The following is a 14,360-nucleotide window of genomic DNA, read 5'->3' as shown; positions in this document are numbered from 1 at the left end:
GTGGGTGAAAGAAAATATTTGACGTAAGAGGAGAGAGGGAACCTTACAGTTCTTTTAGGTAGTAGAGATTTTAGTACAGGCTACATACGGATGTATATAGATATATTTTAGAATACAGATTCACTTATTTTGCGTCATCCGTAGTCTACATTTGAATCTCTAAAAATATTTATATTTAGGAACGAAGGGAGTACATTTTTCGCGCCGGCCTAGGTTCGAGCACTGAGACACTAAACAGGCCCATAATTTCGACTTAAAAACCATACAACATCAATTTGGTGTCCTTAACCACATCTTAATTGACAGTCTGATGACGACTAGAATCGAGAGAGTTCATACATGCTCTGACAAAACAGAAAACAAGAGGTAATTATACACTAGTACTACATGACAGGAGATGCATCATCTTGGTTGTCCTTCTCTCGAGAGGCAAAGTCACTAGCACTACTAACCGCACTTGCGGTACTGCCGGCGCCACAGGGACCCAGCAGTCAGATACAACGCAGCGAGCTCTGCCCTGGAGCTGCTGCTGCCGCGGCTCATGCTGACCGGCTGAAGAGGTGGTAGGGGAAGTTGCCGTTCTTGTCCATCAATGGCTCCACCAGCTTGGCGATCCCCAGCATCACCCTCATCAGCTCCTCGTTGAACTCCTTCTCCCCCCTCTTCCACACCGGCATGGCGTTGTTGTCGAAGTGAGCCGGCGGCATGTCGTCAGAGCGGGAAGAGTACTGCTGTCCGGGGAAACCGGCACGAGGAGGGTACGGCGGCAGCGGCGGCTGTCCAGGGAGCGCGAGCGGCCCGTCGCTGTGGCGAGGCTGGTACGGTGGCTGCATGTTGAAGGACGGCAGCGCGTCACTCTGGCGAGGCTGGTACGGCGGCTGCATGTTGAACATTGGCGGCGCGTCCGTGCGACGAGGCTGGTACAGCTGTGGCTCGTTGACGCGAGACTGGTACGGCGATGGCTCGCTGATACGGGGCTGGTACGACGATGGCTCGTTGATGCGAGGCTGGTATGGCAGCGGCGGCGGTGGTGGGAGTGGCTGTGAATCCGGTGCGCGTGGCGGCTGCAGTTGCTGGTGCTGTGGGCGCATGAGTGGCTGCAGGTTGGGCTGCGCAGGGCGGGCCGGCGGCTGCAGAGGCGGCTGCGCGAAGCCGAGCGACCTCGCGACCTTGCTCACTGGTGCAGCAGTGTCCGGGCCATTGTTCCCGTCGAAGCTCGCTGGCAATGGAGGTGGCTCCAGCATGCTGTCCCCACCGTCCAGCACGAACTTCACCCGAGGGGAGTCCCGGAGCGCGCTGGCCGCAGCCAGCCCTCCCTCGTCGTTGCTCTTCTTCAGGATTGACTTGGGCAGCCCAACGGACATGCGCGCCGGCACCGCCTTGGACAGCGTCAGCGGAGCGCCATTGCCGGAGCTCCCAGGCCTGAACGGCGTGGTCTCCATGAGCCGCAGCTCAGAGCGCTGCGGAGGGGCCGGCTCAGGCCCTGGGTCGGCGCCGGCCGACCCTCCCTCGACGCCGCGCAGGTAGTAGTTGGGGGCCAGCTGGCCGAACATGGCGTTGGCCTTGGCGTACTTGAGCGCGGCCTCCGCGTCGGACTGGAACTTGTAGATGACCCGGCACATGTTGGACTTCCAGTACACGCGGATGCCGTTGATGTCGAGCGGCCCGAAGCGCGCGAACCTCGCCTTGAGGGAGGCCACCGACGGCAGCGTGCTCTTCAGCGGGAACTTCATCATCAGCGCCGTCGGCGACGGCGTCCTCTTCACAGGCGCCGCCGCTGGCACCTTCTTCTTGGCTGCCGCCAGAGCCTTTTCCTTCATGCCAGCCCGCGGCAGCTGAGCCGCCGCCGTCGTCCCGCCTCCCGCAGCTGCGGTGGCGGCAGGGACTTTCTGCTCCAGCCCGGCCTTCTTGTCGGCGGCCAGTGTTTTAATCTTGTCCAGCTTGATTTTCTTCTTGGAGGCAATCTCCTCCTGGCGGTCAGACGGCGGGCGCTTCACGCCAGCACTGGTGGGGTCGCTGGGCCTCATGACCGGCTTCTTCTTCAACGGTTTGGGGGGCTGGCCGTCAGAGACGGCGGCGGCGGCGGCAGCAACGACAGTGGGCTTATTATCCATGCCCTTCTTAGACTCTTCCGGCGGATCGTTCTCATAGCTCTTTTTGTAGTGTTTCGAGCGGAACGCCAGGATGAAGGAGTGAGAGGCGTCAGAGATGCGTCTGCCGGCGCCGTAGAAGGGAAGCAGCGGAAGGTTTTGAAGGTCGGATATTACCTGTGTCAGATCTAAGCCGTCAAGGTCGACCTTGGGGGGCGAGAAAGCTGCGGGCTTTGTAGCGCCGCCGCCGTCGACGGAGGGGGCGGCAGAGGGCAGGCCGCCGTTGAGTTCAGCGAGCTTCTTCTTTTTCTTCTTCTTCTTGGGCTCGCCGTCGGCGGCGGCCACGTCTTCGGCTGGCTCCTCCCTCTCGCGCTTGCGGGCCTTCTTGGGCTTGGCCACCTTCTTGGGCGCAGTGGCGGCGGCGGCGTCGTCCGCGGTTGCGCCGCCGTCGCTCGCCTGGTCGGCGGGAGGGAGCGCGCGTCTCTGCAGCATAAACTCCTCCTCGTCGCCACCTCCGGTGCTGCTGGGCAACGGCGGCGTCTGCGGTTCTGCCGGGGGGAAGCCAGGCGGGCCACCGTCGTCCGGGGCGGGAGCCGCGTCCGGGAGCGCGGCTGGCGGCAGCGCTGGCGCGCGCGCGTCTTCCCGACGCTTGAGCAGGTACTGGTCCTTCTTGCTGGCCTTGGGCTTCATTGCCGGCGCGCCGGGCATGATCTTCTCCATGAGCCTCGCGGCCGCGCCGGCGGCGCCCCTCCGGCCCCTCGCCGGGGCGTTCTCCTTCTCCGGCACCTTCTGCCGACCCTTGAGCGGCCGAGCTGCAAGGCATGTCACCAGCGGCACACGTTAGCACACAGCGCGGTACCACATCCATGGAGAAAAAACGCAACAGGAACAAGTCAATGCCAAGGGGTCACGTATTTATATTCGCATTCCTAATAATAGATGTAACACAAGAACAAAGCAAAAAAAAGAAGAAGAACAAAGCAAAAGCAAGTAGCACTAGGAAAGGAAACCAGATCCAAAGCACGAATTGGCGTGTATTTAAAAGAAATCCATTCAAATAAAAATTGAAATTAGGATTTAATAATTTATGATCGTAAAAACGTTCTTATATTATGTGACGAAAAGAGTATTATTTTTGGATTTATATATTTGGCCGTACACTACGGTCTGACCCTGCAAAATGTAAATAATTCTGACTGATTAGCATGTGCATGCGTGACAAACTGACCGAGAGGTAAAAGAAATACTACGGTCCAGTCGGTCACAAAGGCTAGACACGTCGCCGCTCAAATCTCGATTTTGCAGAAAGAGTATAGTAAATGTGGGGCCTCGGTACCCGCGGTGAAAGGAACTTGGTGGTGGGAGCAAAGCGAGCGCCCACCCCGCATGCCACAATCTTCGTTGGTGGTACCAAACTACCAATGATGGGCGAGTGAGCCTCTCCCTCCACGACGCAAAAGATCATCCCTTTTATCTGTTTTGATGACAAGTATTTTCGGATGAAGAGAATACTACTCCCTATCTTTTGTAATTTGAAAAGAGCAAAGACCCAAATATGATGCAAAGGATGCTACTTGTTGCCATCGAATCAAAATATCAATACTCCCCATAATCACACAAAAATCCATCTCTGCTCCCAAACCCTAACCAACCCTACTCCGCGTCGATGTCATCTCCGACCGTGCTTCCTTCGGTCCTCCCCTCTTAGCGGTGTTCAAAATATCAACCAACAAATCAATTAACTGGTCGATTAATCCATGCTCGATGGATCACCAATCCGTAGATTAACCAATTTATCGACCAATTAACTAGTTGATTCAAACCGAGCAGATACCAGTTAGCAAAGATTTATCGACCAATTAACTAGTCGATTCAAAACAAGCAGATACCAGTTAGCAAACAATCATTCTTAGCATCGCATCGTCTCACCTATGTGTTTCTATGGCTTTGACAAGACATTCTCCCACCCCTACATGTCATTGTCCGCAAGATCGTCCAGATTGTGTCTGCTTCTCGATAAGAGGTACTCCCTCCTTCCATCTATATAGGGCCTAATACATTTTTCGAGGCTAACTTTGACCAAATGTTAGAGCAATAATACATGACATGCAACTTACACAAAGCATACCACCAAATTCGTATGTGAAAGGAGCTTTCAATGATATAATTTTTACATTATGCATCTCATGTACTATTAGTCTTGTCAATAGTCAAAGGCGGTCTTGAAAAACGCATTAGGCCCTATATAGATGGAAGGAGGGAGTACCATCGCCACCGTAGCCGACCATCGACCACCCTCGACCAACTCATTAGGTCGTGCATGCAATTAACTCCCTCCGCTCTACTCACTGAGCCAAAGACACGATCGAGTTTTCCCGCACTCAAAGCACACCTTTCCCTCTTTGTCGAATCCTAACCCTAACCCTAACTATGACAAACTAAACCCCTAAGCTTACCAAAGAATGCAAAACATCAAAACAAAGGATGCCATCGGATTTCACCCTAATGTTCTTTTTGTCAAAACCAACATTAAAGTAGTGTGTTTTATTAGCTCACATTTCTATACTCCCAACTCTCCTTTATCTAGTAGGAAAGGCAGATCATTCGGAAAAAAGAATTATTCTGCTGCAAGGACCTTGAAAGGGTACTTGGTAGTACTTTTTGGGGGCTAAAAACGGCCTAAGACATTAATATTTACTTTTATCTGCACTGAATAATTTTCGTTCTCCCACCGGCTACACCTCTGGAAAGATGAGGTGCACGTGCGATTGCAGGACGGGAGGTACGTGTTAGTTTACAATTTCCTTGGCGACTTGATTTCCTCTCTTTTGCTCAGATGACTTGCATCACCACTAAGTTATTATTTCCAGAGAGTTCTAAAAAAATGTTGAAATTTTATACCCATAAAATTCTAAAATATCGCCAAGGTTCTAGTAGTAGAAAATAAGATACAGCAGCCTAGAGTCTAAAATCGGGCTCCGTGGGGGTGCGGGGGTGGGTGGGGGATGGGGAATAACCATGTGCTATTGGTCGGGAGGAAAGGCTCCCTGTCGATCACGAATTCCTCCCAAACAACCAGAGACGAATCCTGTGTGAATCAGACGCTGCGTTCTTAACAGGTTCAGACCCATGGCCAGATTCTTGATTCCCAATGAGTTCTATTGAAACTCCATCCGCAGGCCAAGTTCCTACGGAAGTTGGATATGGGGTGCAAAAGGGAATTCTCCGTTCACCGCATGCAAGTCCCCAAAAAGCACAGCTGGTGTGAGTAACGCAATCTGATAACGCTATCTGAATTTCCTTGGATAGGAATGTGACCCGTCCGTGTGCAGAGGCAAACCACTTGAGACTCCCAAGGATCTTCTGTGGCTAGTGGGCATGGCATATGGATTAGCTCTCAACTCTGGTGGGGAAGGCATGGGAAAGCAATTTCTGAGCTTTTAGCCGGGGGAAGAACCGCAGGCTCTACTCTGCGCTTGGGACAGGCCATCAAAAACCCCTTGCTGGCATGGCTTCCACGGTTCATATGGGAGATGAATCATCGGTCCATAATAAAGTTCAGGACAAGATAGCCATGCGTGCTTCTTCAAAAGCTTCTCATCGTAACTGTAGCATGCCTGCATCAGCTGAAAGGACAGGCTGGAACTGCTTCGCTGGCTTCTTCTGATTGAAGCAGGCAAAACGGCAAGCCCGGACTGCTCCGAACGTGAGGCAGAACTAGTGGAACATACGGATACAATGTCCTCTAAACTGCTCCGAATGTGAGGCAAAAACTAGTGGAACTGGCTCCGGTAAGAATTTGTTATAGAATGTCCTCTCAACTGCTCCGAATGTGAGGCAAAAACTAGTGGAACTGGCTCCAGTAAGAATATGGGATAGAATGTCCTCCGGCACAACGCCTAACCCGATTCAGTTTAGAACATGTGTCAAAGTTTAGTCCAATGGTGGGAGATCAAGGTAAGGAGAGGGCAAATGGGTTAAGATAGCACGCCCAGAGTTGCTGCTGGTCTGGCCAAAGTTTTAGTCAAACTCTATATCGCTTTCACCATTCGTTTCTCACCATCTTGGAACAAATGCATATGTTTACTTCATTTTAGTTCTCTATATGCAGGATTTCAACTCGAGAACTACGAAGAATATTTCAAATGTAAATTGTTTTGGAATAATCAAGATAATCAGGTTATAATTGTCATGTGCATCCAGATTAATTCCACTAAGAGATTAACAGAGAAGTCCTGCTAAAATTACTATAATGACTTGAAAGATGCATGTCTAAACTCACGGTAAACATCCTTGAACTGCTACCTTGTAGATATATATACATGCTTATTTATGAACATAATAGGTAATAGGCAGTGTACGGTGTTAACTTGATGCCTTCCTTCATGATGTGCACTCAACCGCCTTACCTCAATGCCTGCTCAATGATGAAAACGAAATAGTGCATCCAAAATATGTATATAAGTACCCCCAGGTCCATCTCCACCAATCACCGATATGTTTTTATCAGGCACATAAAGGTACCTTCTTTCAGAATCAGTGTTTCTATACTTATTCAGTTCTTGTGCAACGCGAGGTCAAGTTGCTGAAACTAAGCGATTCTACCTTAATATGCTAGATTATGAAGGGGTGAAGAAAGGTGCAACGCGAACGCAACTGAAATGCAATGCGATGTTAAATTAGCACACTCACAGGAAGAGGAAAGAGATCCAAATCCTAAATATACCAGATTTAAGGCATGGCCTAAGAAGAAACTAGATGAGTAGCAACTACCCAAATCAAGGAAATATATGGATGCGAGAGAAACATTTCAGAATCCATCCAAAATCCATCATAGCACACAGAAGCTGCTGCTTGAAAAATCTATATGCATCGTGCAGAGGTAAACTCTCATTGTATCTTTTAATATTTGTATTCGGCATAACTGGATGGGAAAGACAGAAAAGTGGATAAGCTATGGACAAGTCCTCATTGATCAAACGATATCCGTATGTGTATATAGCTTTTACTTGATTTGGATTTCATTTGTATCAAATAAATTTTACTCCACCATTTATTACCACTATAGCTTTGCAAAGTTATGCACATGATTTGCATATATAAAAAGTGTTGGCTATACAGATAAAAACATTTTTCACATTCATGCAACACACAGTTCAACAAAAGAGAAACAATAAATATTTGAAGAACTAATATCCAGTTCACTATTCACATAAAAAAGATTAGTATCATGTAATCTGCCCATCAAGTTCAAGTACACAGCAAAAATAATAACAGAACAGTGAATAGTAGTACTACTAGGATTGGGCATGTGAGTGTCGATACCTCGTTGAGACCGTTCATTCTCAGCCTTGACCTCGCCTTCAAGGGCCTTCTTCGAATCCACCCCAAATGATTCGGCATAGGTGAGGTCGTACCTCTCGTACCTAGACCGTCGGTACGCCATGAGCATCGCTGCCATCTCGATCCCAGGCAAGGTCCGTGCGGCCGTCTCCGCCGCGTCCCGCTGCTGCACGGCAGCGTTCTGCAGGAAGTCAAACATCTTCTGCGGGACGAACCGCTCCCGCGCGGCCGTCACCTGTTCGTGGAGGTACTCGGCGTTGCTGTCGAACCCGGGCACGTTCACCAGGAGGAACCTTCGATCCTCGTTGTGGGGGCGGAAGGTGTCGGGTCCGCGGCAGGGGCAGAGGAGCGCGAGCGCGCTGCGGCGCGAGATCTCGTCGAGGGACTCGGCGACGGCGGCGGGGAAGGTGCGACTGCCCCCCTGCGAGGTCTTCTCAACGAAGTGGTCCTCGAAGCGGACGAGCTCATGCGGCTCGAACCAACCGTAGCTGCCGTCGCCGAAGAAGGCGACGAGGACGAGGCCATGGCGGTGGCCGCGATGCACCTCCGGATCGTCGGAGAGGGTGAGGCTGTAGACGTGGCCCGGCCACCACGGATGCGACTTCACCTTGCCCCAGACCATGTCGCCGAAACTGGGGGTCCAACCCTCGCCGTCACCAGCGGGCACGACGGCGCCGGAGCCAGCGGCGGCGGGGGCAGCCATCCTGCGGCGGGGAAGCGAAACCCTAGATTTGGGTGCGGGGTCTCTCGGTCTGGGCTTAGGTTTGGGTTTGGGATTGCGCTGTTTGGGTTTCGGGGGTTGGGGAAATTGGGGGATCTCGGGCCGGGTGGGACTGGGACACCGTCCGAGGGGCATCATGGTAATTAGTTGCAGAAGAAGGGAGAGAGAAATGAGAAGGAAATGATATTTTCGCTGAGGCGAGGCGTGCCGAGGCGAGCAATTTATACTAAACGAAGGGGGGCAAAACATGCCGCACGCGGTATGAAACTGCGCCCACTGAAATTCGAAATGACTTGAAATATTCGGCGCATGTGGCTTGGTTATAGCAAATATGTTGAAATGGTTAAATGAACTATAATATGTTTATGTAACCATTGGGCCGCCGTGAATCTTCATTGTTGGGATGTTGGGCCTTTAAAATATCCCTTTATGAAATTGGAAGCTAACACTCGTCATTTAGAAAAGAATAAAAAAATATAAAAATATATGTAAATACAATTCGTTGGTCAATCATATAAAACAACAATCAAAATATGTGCACATGCGATGATTAGATAGAGTTGGCATCAGACATTATCAAACTATGTGAGGCATAGAAACTTAAAGCAACTCCAAACGCGAGAGGAAAGGCAACTTGTCAATATGTTATCAATGCTCAAACTATTGTGTAGAATTTTGTTTTCATGGTTGTAAGCGGTCCTCTTTTGTTTCCTAACAAGGCCAGTAGTAGGTAGAAAATAATTCACTACAGTGGTAAACCAAGTGCCACCATAATGGCGATCTAGTTGCTAAACCGGATGTGTTTGACAACGAAGTACTGCAGAAACTATAGTATTGAAAAACTGCAGTATTTTTGTCTATAGGTATTAGATACCACAGTTTTGACATATCAAAGTATTTCGTAGTATTGAAAATATTGTGACAGTGTTTGGCTGGTGCATGTTTACAACGACGTAAAGTGGCTAGCTAGCCGTTTCATAGCAGTTGCAAACATGCACGAATTTAGCTGACCGCAAATTGAACGGCCATGCATAATCAGCCCGACGGCATGCTATGCATCAGCGGCGGGCGAAGCACAGCAGCGCGGCACGGAAACGCGCGGTGTCGCTCTGGCTCGGCTGCAGCTTGGCCGGCAGCGGCGAGCGCGGCGCACTGAGGAATGGGGCGGCGTTCGGGAGCAGCGCATGCACGGCAAGCCGCGGCGAGCAAGGACGCGAGATGGTAGAGCCGCACACGTACAGTATGGCCGTGATCACACACAACGGCATGAGCAGTCTCAGCCAGCAGCGTGCGTGACTATTGCATGAGCAATCTGGGCATGAGTTGCCCGGGGGCCAACCTGATGCACAACGCGTACGACGAGAGGAGGAACGCAAGTGGGAGCAGGAAGGACACCATTTTTCTTTCCATTCACTTCTGTTGTCTTGTCCCATGGCCAACGATCTTCCGGGCGGCGGCAGCTTGGGAGCGAGGAAGGCGATAATGAAGAGTCTTGTTTTCTTCGCATGATCTGTTTTAAAAAAAGAGGTCCGGGGTTCTTTTTTTAATGCAGAGAAAATACCACAGTTTTGACAATACTATAGTTTCAATACTACAGTTTTTTATTGTTGCCAAACAGCTCACGGTAATTAAAATCATGGTATTTTAAAAAACTGTAGTATTCTCATAATACTTAGAAAAAGTTGAGCTATCAAACGGGGCCTTAACCTTTTGTTGTTATAATAGTGATGTATGTTTAAAGATATCTAGAAAGAGTTACCACTACAATGGTGATGTATCTACCAAATTGGTTAGCACTAGTTATCACTAGTGGGGATGCATTAGCTACTAGATTGCTTAGTCCACCACGGTAGTGATGTATTGTAAGTGGTTTGTTGAATATCAGTCATCATACGAGTGATATTACCCCACTTAATTATCATCATATTGATGATGTAGTTACCGTACTAGTTAGCACTGGTGATTAATTTATTAACATGTATATACCATGTGGGTTTGGTACACAATTACAACGATGTTGTATTAAGTGCATCCATGGCCCCACAGTGTGTTATGATTTGTCTATGACAACTTTATTAAAGGGACTAATATGACCATCTTATTCCCAATAGATGTTATGATATGTAGGAGGACTGATATTTAACCCTCAATCTTCAAAGAACAAGTGTTGCTAGGATTAAGAACAATTTCAAAACGTCAAAATCAACTTTGTTCGGACCAGTCGAGTTGCGTCCACATCCAATGGGCCATCCCTTGAGTTGACTCTTTTAGTTCGGATCGGTACCTCCGAGTATAACACTTGGAGCCTTTGAGGCTTGCAAAAAAAGTGTACAATGGTCACATTTTAGTGTCTGATGACCACAAGTATAGGGGATCAATTGTAGTCCTTTCGATAAGTAAGAGTGTTGAACCCAACGAGGAGCAGAAGGAATAAGCGGTTTTTAGCAAGGTATTGTCTGCAAGCACTGGAATTATCGGTAACAGATAGTTTGATAGCTAGGTAATTTGTAACGAGCAATAAGTAGTAACGGTAACAAAGGTGCGGCAAGATAGCCCAATCCTTTTTGTAGCAAAGAACAGGCCGGAACGGTCTCTTATAATAAACAAGGTCGTTCTTGAGGACACACGAGAATTTCACCTAATCACTTTTATCATGTTTGTTCGATTCGTGTTCGTTACTTTGATAATTTTATATGTGGGTGGACCGGTGCTTGGGTGTTGTTCTTACTTGAACAAGCCTCCCACTTATGGTTACCCCCCTCTCACAAGTGTCCGCAACTACGAAAGAAGAATTAAGATAAATCTAACCATAGCATGAAACATATGGATCCAAATCAGCCCTTGCGGAATAACGCATAAACTAGGGTTTAAGCTTCTGTCACTCTAGCAACCCATCATCTAATAACTACTCAAAAATATCTTTCCTTAGGTCCAAAGATGATGAAGTGTCATGTAGTTGACGTTCACATGACACCACTAAAAGGAAGCAATAACATACATATCGTGAAGATATCGAAAGAATACCAAATTGACATGATTACTTATGACAAGACTTCTCTCGTGTCCTCAAGAACAAACGTAACTACTCATAAATCATATTCATGCTCAAGATCAGAGGAGTGTCATAACATCCCGGATCTGAACATATGATCTTCCACCAAATAAACCAACAAGCATCAACTACGAGATGTAATCAACACTACTAGCAACCCACAGGTACCAATCTAGGGTTTTGAGACAAAGATTGAATACAAGAGATGAAGTAGGGTTTAAGATGAGATGGTACTCGTGAAGATGTTGACGAAGATTGGTCCTCCCATAGTGAGAGGATCGTTGGTGATAACGATGGCTTCGACTTTTCCCCTCCCGGGGGGAAGTTTCCCCGGCGTAATCTCTCCGCCGGAGAGCAAAACTGCTCCTGCCCAGGTTCCACCTCGAGACAGCGGCGCTTCTCCTAAAACCTTCCTTCTGATTTTTTCTAGGTCAAATGGCATCATATAGGATAATATGGGTCCCGGAGGCCTGCCTGGGGCACCACAAGCTCGGGAGGATCGCTCAGGGGGCAGGGCATGCCCCAGGCTTGTGACTGCCTGGTGGGACCCACTGTTATTTCTTTCACCAATAATTTTAATATATTCCAAAATAATTCTCCGTCAATTTTCAGCCCATCTGGAGTTGTTTAAAAAAGTGCCCCCGATGTAGCCCTTTCCGGTCCAGAATTCCAGCTGCCGGCAATCTCCCTCTTCATGTGTAACTTGCAAAATAAGAGATAAACGACATAAGAATTGTATTATAAAGTGGAATAATAGTCCATAATGTGATAAATATCAACATAAAAACATGATGCAAAATGGACGTATCAACTCCCCCAAGCTTAGGCCTCGCTTGTCCTCAAGCGAAAACCGAAATCGATAATCATGACAACATGTTTAGAGAGAGAGGTGTCGATAAAAAATAAAATACTGACATGGAGGAATCATAGTCATTATCATAATAGCAATGTATCATCATAAAACTTCTCATGCTACACTACTGCAGGATGCTGCTAACGCGACACTACGATCAGATACCCTTCGAGAAATTGTGTGCGATGCAATAATCACAAACGGTGATGTATGAAAACCGTCAAAAATGTATAAAATGTTTGCGATGGAGGATGCATCAAACACGGTTCAGATTTTAGTTGCATCTGCGATGCAGGGCATACGGTTCAGTTCAATTAACCATTTGCGATGAGGAGGAACAAAAGAAACGGGCAGACAGATGAAGGTGTGTGCTATGTACAACATACAGTTCACTTGGATGAACTATTTATGATTAGGCAACACAAAAGAAACGGTCAGCCAGATCAAGGTGTGTGTGATGTACAACATACGGCTCACTCGGATGAACTGTTTGCGTTGAGACATGGGAACAGAAATGGTTCAACTTAACAAAATGTGTGTGATATGCGGCAAACAGGTCTGTAATCACAAATGTGTGCGAAGACCGACAATAACACAGACGATTGCTTCTAAGAAGATATATGTGATATGCTCTGTCTACACAACATCTATTGGCCATTGAGGGATGGGCGGTCATCCAGATACGCCATAAGGATGCGAAGAGGCATCCTATATCAACAAGGACTAGTTGTTCCACCAGTAGCTCATGTAAGAGAACTCTCAAGTTAAGTGTGCTCAGGCTGGAGCAGCCATTAGATGGGTGACTAGATGGAAAGTTCTGTTGATGTTAAATTAACTGATAGGATGGGTCGTATTTGTCAAATTAACTGACTGATACGACCCATCCCATGAGTTAATTTAACCTCGAGGTCCTTGTTTTTTTAACACATGTTAAAGAAGGTCTACCGCATTACTTTTTGACAATGTACGATACGTGGCATATAGTTGATCCATCCGACCTATTTGTGATGGAATAAGCTGTGTGTGTTATGGGCAAACGCTTGCTAGTATTCAACCGTTTGTGATTGATGAATTCATCACCGACGGGTTCCCTAGTGTGGTCCGTGTTCATCTGATCATCATCTACTTCTTGTGCTAGCTCGATGTTCCTTCTATGCTAAGTTTCCATTAATTGATGGCGTTTTATGAGCACGCCACTGTTTCCCGCCATTTTCTCACCTGTTTCCCGCCACCCAGCAATATTGCACATAAATCTAGGCGACGCGCGACGCACGGAGCGACAAGCGCAGCCTGTAGCACATCCACCTTTCTCAAGCATGCCAACCCACCAAAGCGTCACCTCTGCCATCAACCTCGTCGACGAGGAAAACAAGCAGGCGCCACAACCCGTCGAGGCTGAGGCGCTCCCCGGCAACGCGATGGATGACACCGTGATGCGCGTCATCGCCAGGGTTGAGCAGACCTTTGGTGCATGGCGCTTGAGCACCGCGGTTCAAGATAGGCATGTCAGCACCGATAGGATGCAGCTCGCTGCACAACATGATTGATGGCGCGCCACAGAGCAAGCTAGGCGTGTCCGCGTTGATAAGTTGCGGCTCGCTGCACAGCGAGACCGTTGGAGCACCGTAGAGCGAGAGGCCGGCGGGCCGCACAACAAGCGTGGATCCATCGATGCTTGCCTGCTGTCGACACCGCGTCACAGCTGGGTACACGTCCCGTCAGTACCCCATTCCTTGCCAGGAGTTGGCAGAGGCCCTCAGCGCCGTACTTGCACCAGAGACCGGCTGCTCCGTACTTGCACCGGACGCCCGCCGCACCATTTGCATGGGTGCCACCGTTCGCCTTGTCCGCGGCCTGCTGGGTGCCAACGCGCTGGTCCGTAGGCTCGACCGCCTCCTTGGCCCAAGTGTCCACCTGGGCGCAGTAGAGGAACATGGCCGTCACATCCTCGAGCTAGTGATCTCTGGTGAAATAGCCAACTTGGAGCTCGAGATCGTGCTCCATATGTACCGCGAGTGTGTCGACCGCTTGGACGAACGCCTGCACGAGTTCAGGCAGAGCCAAGAGCTATCGTAGGCAAGGGCTGTTGGCCATGGTCTCGTGGACGCATTCTATTTTGTTGAGTCGTTTCGACGTGGATAGCTATGTATTCACAGCCATCATAGTATTGCTCTGTTTATTCCTCTGTTTCAATGTGTGTACTCTGTTTTCCGTTCTTATATGTTCTGTTTCAATGTGTGTGTATACGCTTTCCATTCTGTATATGTGGATGATAATAGCTAGATTCAAATTAGTATAAAA

General features: G+C 48.6%; 1 protein-coding gene across 2 annotated transcripts; it reads right to left on the bottom strand.

Moving 5' to 3' along the window:
• Positions 1–274: 274 nt before the first annotated feature.
• On the bottom strand, positions 275–8,275 carry LOC123112544 (proline-rich protein 12). Of its 2 annotated transcripts, XM_044533577.1 has the most exons (3): positions 7,416–8,275; positions 2,268–2,902; positions 275–2,153 (listed from the first exon to the last, which is right to left on the bottom strand). In XM_044533577.1, exons 1-3 carry the CDS (start codon positions 8,134–8,136, stop codon positions 540–542), a joined length of 2,970 nt encoding a protein of 989 aa, XP_044389512.1. In that variant the 5' UTR covers positions 8,137–8,275; the 3' UTR covers positions 275–539. The 2 variants fall into 2 exon arrangements, with proteins under 2 accessions (XP_044389512.1, XP_044389507.1); XM_044533572.1 differs by having other exon boundaries at positions 275–2,902.
• Positions 8,276–14,360: the final 6,085 nt, after the last annotated feature.

This window comes from Triticum aestivum, chromosome 1B (genome assembly GCF_018294505.1).
Source record: "Triticum aestivum cultivar Chinese Spring chromosome 1B, IWGSC CS RefSeq v2.1, whole genome shotgun sequence".
NCBI classification, from domain to species: Eukaryota; Viridiplantae; Streptophyta; class Magnoliopsida; order Poales; family Poaceae; genus Triticum; species Triticum aestivum.
Note: the sequence above shows the minus strand (reverse complement) of the source record. Positions and strands in the feature narration are given on the sequence as shown.

Excerpts from the sequence above, each read along its gene's own strand:
- LOC123112544 (XM_044533572.1), bottom strand. The coding sequence starts at position 8,136 with ATGGCTGCCCCCGCCGCCGCTGGCTCCGGCGCCGTCGTGCCCGCTGGT. Across the intron at positions 2,903-7,415 it reads GAATGAACGGTCTCAACGAG|CTCGGCCGCTCAAGGGTCGG; the intron begins GTATCGACACTC and ends CATGCCTTGCAG.